General features: G+C 36.2%; 1 protein-coding gene across 5 annotated transcripts in view; it reads right to left on the bottom strand.

Moving 5' to 3' along the window:
- Positions 1-578: 578 nt before the first annotated feature.
- The window catches only part of ZFAND6 (zinc finger AN1-type containing 6), a 78,204-nt gene continuing 72,213 nt past the window's right edge, over positions 579-6,569 (bottom strand). For 4 of the 5 annotated variants that reach the window (XM_046653303.1, XM_046653301.1, XM_046653302.1 and 1 more), the window contains 3 exons: positions 6,162-6,206; positions 2,878-2,991; positions 579-1,496 (listed from right to left, as the gene is read on the bottom strand). In XM_046653303.1, coding sequence (XP_046509259.1) covers positions 1,348-1,496; positions 2,878-2,991; positions 6,162-6,206 — 308 coding nt within the window. In that variant the 3' untranslated portion in view covers positions 579-1,347. The remainder of the gene's footprint in view (positions 1,497-2,877; positions 2,992-6,161; positions 6,207-6,569) is intronic. The other variant, XM_046653304.1, reaches the window with a different exon arrangement.

Raw genomic sequence — 6,569 nt, 5'->3', positions numbered from 1 at the left:
ATGCCACAACTAGAAGGACCAATAACTAAGAACATACCACTATGTACTGGGGGGCTTTGGGGAGGAAAAGGAAAAAAATTTAAAAAAAAAACAAATTTAAACCTATAAATTTATATTGTAAAATACTGCTTTCATCTGTTTTACATATTTCATGTTGAAAAAAATGGTTGCTGGCAAATAAGTTTGAAAACCACAGGACAAATGATCTTGAGGGTCTTCCTACTCCAGAATTTTCTAATTGCCATGTTTGAATTATGCTCTTTCAGTTTCTCTAATCTTACCAGAAAAAGAAGCTTTTACTAGATGCTAATTCAATGAGAGAGTACAGAACAGAAAATCAGGCAAGAAAATATGACATCCAAGTGATAGAAAGAAGTTCCTGGCTTTAAAGAAACGCTGATATCTTCAATTTACAGGAATGTAAGAATACAATTTATCATCAAAAGATTAGTCATAAATAGATACAAGACGAATGACAGTAGTACTCTTACAAAATTAATAAAGTAGAAAACCAAAGGACCAAAAGTCGAAATTAACTACCAGAAAGAATATATAGAAAAAGTAACACAAGGGAATGCTACGGTTTTCCTTTTTATTTAATCAAAGACTGGTGGATAAACATAAATACAGCACAATTACTTCAGATCATTCTTCATATTGTATATACAGACTGATGAACGTAATGTGAAAGAAACCTGCAGTCAGCAATGAAACGCATACAGCTTTTCCTTTCCCTTGCTCAAAAAAATTTAAAAACACACAAACTTAGAATCTCATCAGCACACACTCCCTTGTGACAAATGATTCAGACATAAATAGTGGGTACAAAGAAACTATACGCTAACATATGTATAACCTTTGTTAATGAAAAAACAGAAGCAGCCATGATGATTAAGATACATTCAGTTACTGATAACTAGTTGTGCCCTCAAGGGCATTATCGAAAGAGAAATCATGCTGCAGAGAAAAAGCTATATATACATACACAATGAGAAAATAAACTGCAAGATCAACGCATGCATGTTTAATACTGGGAAAATCACAACCCTCCAAAATTTCTCCATATTTGTTATAAAAGCCCTCTGCACTCAACTAAAATTAAAATGATCTTAAAGGATAATACTTGTAAAGTTTACTTAAGTCTTTTCGGCCACAGAAACTGCAATGGAAATAAATGTTCAGAGTCATTTTCAAAACAAAAACAAAAATCTATTCTTCTGATGACATGCATGATTAAAAGTTCTATGCAAGATACATTGCTCTACATTCCCAACGACTAGGAAAAAAAAACCTCAAGTCAATTTTTAGTTTGCAGATGGTCAAAGGATTTTGTATTCCAGCAGGAGTTCAAATCTTCTGGATCTTTTCACCAACAACTACTGGATTTTCTTTTCTGATTTTCTCAGCAGCATCAGCTTTGTAATTGTAAGAGCAATTGTGTACATCTGAGTAACGGTGCACACCACAGTAAACATTTCCACACCGGCATTCAAAGCCTGAAAATGGATTAACACACATATGTGAGTTGATGGAAGGTCTAAGTATTAGCTCCTCAGCATAATTAATGGGAAAAAGATCACGTATTTAGGGCAGCAATCTAAGAATCACTCTAAACAAGCAGTTTCATGACCTAGTAACGTTCTCAAAATTCACTACCTGATAGCTCCATTTCTTGTTCCTATATGCAAACATAGGTTTGTACCCCAGCAAGGCATACCCACTTCTCTGAGCTCAAGTTTTTCCACCTGTGACACGGCCACAATTACTTCCTATAAAAAACTGGATTGCTAAATTGAAAATGTGAAAACATTTCTCGAATACAAATACTACAATAGGAAAATAAGCATATGCTTAGAACGCAATCTTAAAATTTAATTAAGAAAGACGAAATGAAATTTCTGACAGAACTGTTAACACACAACACAGTATCCGTATTACTTTCCTTAGGTAACCTCCACTGGAGATGCTGACTATACTTTGGCTGAGTGATTAAGTGCATGGGATCTAGAGTTAGGTTGCCCAAAGCATGAATCTCCTTACTAACATAGGCAAATTACTTAACCTCTCTGAACTCAGCTTCAGCTGAGTTACAGCTACATTCCCCATTTATGCTCCCTGAATATGCCTTATTCTTTCCTTTCTGAGTTTTCATTCAAGCTATTCTTTCTGCCTGAAATGCAGAGTTATAAATCCTCCCTATCCTTCAAGACTCAGCTGAAACGTTCTGCCTTCATACATTCCTTTAAAGACCTCTACTCCACACTTCTCTTATAAAAATTAATTCTCCTGTCCCTGAATTCCCAAAGCAATCTATCTGACTGCACTCAACGTACTTTCTTTACTAAATACCCAAGTAGTCTTTTGAACATTTTTTTCTCCCTCTCTTAATAACAATACCATCTAAGAGCTCTGTTACATTAGTCAACGTATACTCATTACTTATTGTGAGGCAGCACGAGGCTAATCACCTTACATGTATTAACTCACTGAACCCTCGCAACAACCTATGATTAGCCATTTTATACAAAGTATCTCACAGCTCACCAAGTACTTAAATATTCTCTCTCATGCACATTTTCTGGCTCTTTGAAGGCAAGAGCCACATCTTTGCCCTTTCACAGCACCTGGCACACTGACCTTATTTGTCTAATATTCTCAAACTCAGCTGAAATGAATTTTTAAAAGAAAAGCTATTCATTTAACTTTTAGGTATACAATTAAAGCTACTTTTATTTCTTCAGGAAAATTCAGAAACTGATGCATACCCAGTATTAACTATCATGGGAATAGAAACAATCTTAATTGAAGCCAGTAATAGTAAGCCATGAGTTATTTTAAAACAATCTTAATTTTAAACCATTTGATTTAGGCCCTTACCAGTAAGTCCCACTTTCTTCCTGCACATGAAACAGCGATTCTTTTTCTGTTTTGGTTTATCAAGAGACTTGCTTTGCTCTTCAGATGGCTGCTGTGCTGTATCTGATACTGAAGCTGACAGAAATAGGAAGGTGGTAAAACTTATTCAGTAAGATTTGATATTTGGTGGTGGTTGTCCCCTGACCTCCACTGATCTGTTATTCAGAGAATAACCGAGAACTTTATCTATTAGCATGGAAAGATGCTCACATTAAGTTACAAAGTAGTTTATACAATATTACCCCCTTTTTGTTAAATGTATGTACGTATATATGTATGTATACATACACACATGCAGATCTAGAAAAATACATTGACATGCTAACAGTAGCTCTAGAAAGTGCTGTATTTTCTAATTTTTCTAAAAATTATGTATTTGACCAATAAAAGGCACGTGCGCATGCATGTGCGCGCGTGCACACACACACACAGACACACACACAGACACAACTTGGGTTTCTAAGAGAACGTATAAGAAAATGGCCATGTGTAAACTTCTAAATATTGCTGGGGTCAGAGCTATGTAGATTTCTCAGAGAACAAGGAAAAAAAAGGCTGAAACCAAGATTCAGTGGAATACTAAGTATGTTTAAAATTCTCAGAATGTTTCAAATAATACCTTTAAAATGCTAGGAATAAGATAAATTTATTAAAATGTTATAATTAGACAATAAATTGCATTAACGTAGTGAAATCAAGGCCAGCTGCAACAAGATTCAAGTCAAATTACTGCCCGTACATCCTAAATAATGTGACCCCCTCCCTCCCGTCACTAACTACCCTGGCCTTCCTGAATTCTATCACCAGAGTAGAGTCCATAAACATGACCTAGCAGACATGACATCTTGCTCTAAAAACAGTCAGTGGCCTGCCACAGATCAAGTTGATATTTTGTCACCAACCAGTCCTTCAGGAATCTACTGCTCAACCAATCTACGGGGCTATACTAGGCACCTCTGCTCAGACTGTTACCAATTCAAAAGGGCTTCCTTTCTCTCCTTCATTTCATCTAGGTCCTCTTTTTCTTTTTTTTATGATTAAGCTCAAGTATCCCTTTCTCCAGGAAACTCCTGTCTCTGCAGCTTTTCATTCTAATTACCATTAACTCCCTTAAAAGTCTCTACCAAATACTGGGCACTTCACAAGAGCCCCCTTTTCAATCCATGCTTCAGATATTGCATCTAATCATCTGCCTTAAGTGAAAATCTAATGATGTGCCCCCCAACGTTTGAAGTTCTTTGATGACTTCCCACTACCCCCCAGGATGAAGTCCAGCGGTGCTTCATGATTTTTCTCATCCTTCTTTCTCTAGCCTTGTCTCTCACCATTCCTCAATAATACTCCATGCTTCAGTTGTACTGAAGTATCTATAGTATTCCTGAACATACCAAATTCTCTCTTCCCTCTGGGCTTTTGAAAAGTTGTCCTTTCTATGTGGAACACTTTTTCCATGCCTTCTTGTCCCTCTCTTTATCTGGCTAAGTCCAATTGTCTTTCTTGTTTACGCTTATATCAACAACACTTACTCCATTCCCTTCCCCACAACTCAGAATAGGAAACCCTACTATGTGCCCCAATTGCACTTTCCACACTATTATTAATTGCCTATTTGACTTGACTTAGCTTTACGTGAACTCTTTCAGGACAAGAACCTGTCCTTTTCATCCCTGTTACCAGTGCCTAACCCAGTGCCTCCTATCACACAGCAGGCACTCAATAAAGATCTGTTGAATTGAATTACTGAATTACTTACCTTTTGTATTTATGTGCCCTGTTTCCCCAACTACACTGTAAGCCCGTTGAGGAGAGGGATGGTATCTTATTCCCTTTTTGAATCTCCAGCACCTATCATAGTGAACTACACATAGCAGATGCTCAAACATTTGGTATAATGGATTCTAAGCTGCTTATGTTAACATGTTATCTCATATTTTAAAAAAACATGACAAAAGGCAAAATTCCACAAACTAACAAGTAAATATGCAAGAATGAAGAACCCTATAACATGATTACTGCACCTAAACATTCTGAAGCTAGATGGGAGACAGTTCTACTAATATAAACATTTTATTTTTGAAACAGAATATGGACACATAAAACCTTTTATTTTTAATAAATATCTCTAGAATGTAAGCTCCATGAGGCAGGGGCTGAATGTCTTATTTATTGCTTTTTATCCCCAGCCCCTAGAACAGTATCAGATAAAGTTTAGCTTTGTGTAAAGAGCTCAAAAATAGTTTAACTTGAAATCAGGAAATCTACTATATTTATTGTCTTTGAAATCTATAAGCCATAATGTCTAACCTGTTTTCCCAAGAGTCTGATATTCAAATAAGCAAATATAAATAATGCTTTAATGGCAGTAACAACGCTACCACAAGATTACAATTTTAACGAAACTGGCTGTAACCACTGAGACACAAACTTTGAATGGTATCTGGAAATGGAGAAGCGTGGAAATACATTTATCTGCTATGCATAGAAATGCTACTGCATACCTCAACAAAGACATTTCACAGTATGAACCCCAGAGATCCGCCCAAGGGAAAAGGTTTCTTTTTAACTAAGGCAAATGCACAACCTTTAAACTTAGGGATCAGTTAAATATTGGCAATGTAAATGCTTTTTTTAAGCTAGGGCTCAAATTTGAGGCTGATCAATGTCCACTATATCCCCATTAGACCAAGGTAACCTCAGCTTACCTTAAACTAGTGGCTGTCAGCCTGAATTTAAACATTCACCAAATGAATTCATGGGCAAGATGACATAGTACTCTGTAAAAGTCTATGATACCCAGAAATTACCCCACTTTCCTGTTTATATATGAGATTTAAGACCAAAGCATGATTTATCAAACTCTAAGTTATGTAAAAGGAAACAATTAAATCTTTTATAAGGGCCGTATACTGGATTAAAGGCCAAAAGATCATAATCTTATTGAACTTGAAGCCAAAATATGGACAGTTTCCTCAGAACTAGGCAGCTTTTCACATTCTGAAATGAGAATTGGAAACAGATCACCTGCTTGTTAATGATTAAGAACAGGCGGCTGCCTATGTTGCATCCACTGGTCCTAAAGGTCTATTTGGGAGGCCAAAGCAATGGCATAAAAGCTGTGAAATAAACTGTATAGCACTTGCTAACTTAATTTTTAATGGGAATCCCAACTAGACAAAGTCTGTTGGCCACTACTTTTAAGATACTTCAAACAACACCAGGCAGGTAAAATTAGTTTAACTACCCACATGGAGGATCACATTCAAGAGGAACAAGGCCCTCTGCTCTGGGTCCTGTAAAAAAAGAAAGAAAGAAAGAAAAAAGTACACAAATATAACAATGAGTACACAAAACTATTTAGCACTATCTTGGTTTGGAGGCATAGTCATACACATGGTAAAAAATAAAACTGAACATAACATGACATTTATAGGTAACCCCCAAACATTACCTTACAGTAGATACAATATCTCTGTCATGTATACCTTCCTCAGAGTCATGACAAGTCTCCTCATTCAAGGATTAGACTAAGCATTTTGAGGGGACTATTTCTGCTCACCATTGTACTCCCAGTGCTGACAGAGAACAGCTGTTCAACAGTTACTTATTGAATGAGTGTACACTTTTACAATGATCCATTGCGATAAAATTCATTT

The sequence above is a fragment of the Equus quagga genome, chromosome 2 (genome assembly GCF_021613505.1).
Source record: "Equus quagga isolate Etosha38 chromosome 2, UCLA_HA_Equagga_1.0, whole genome shotgun sequence".
NCBI classification, from domain to species: domain Eukaryota; kingdom Metazoa; phylum Chordata; class Mammalia; order Perissodactyla; family Equidae; genus Equus; species Equus quagga.
Note: the sequence above shows the minus strand (reverse complement) of the source record. Positions and strands in the feature narration are given on the sequence as shown.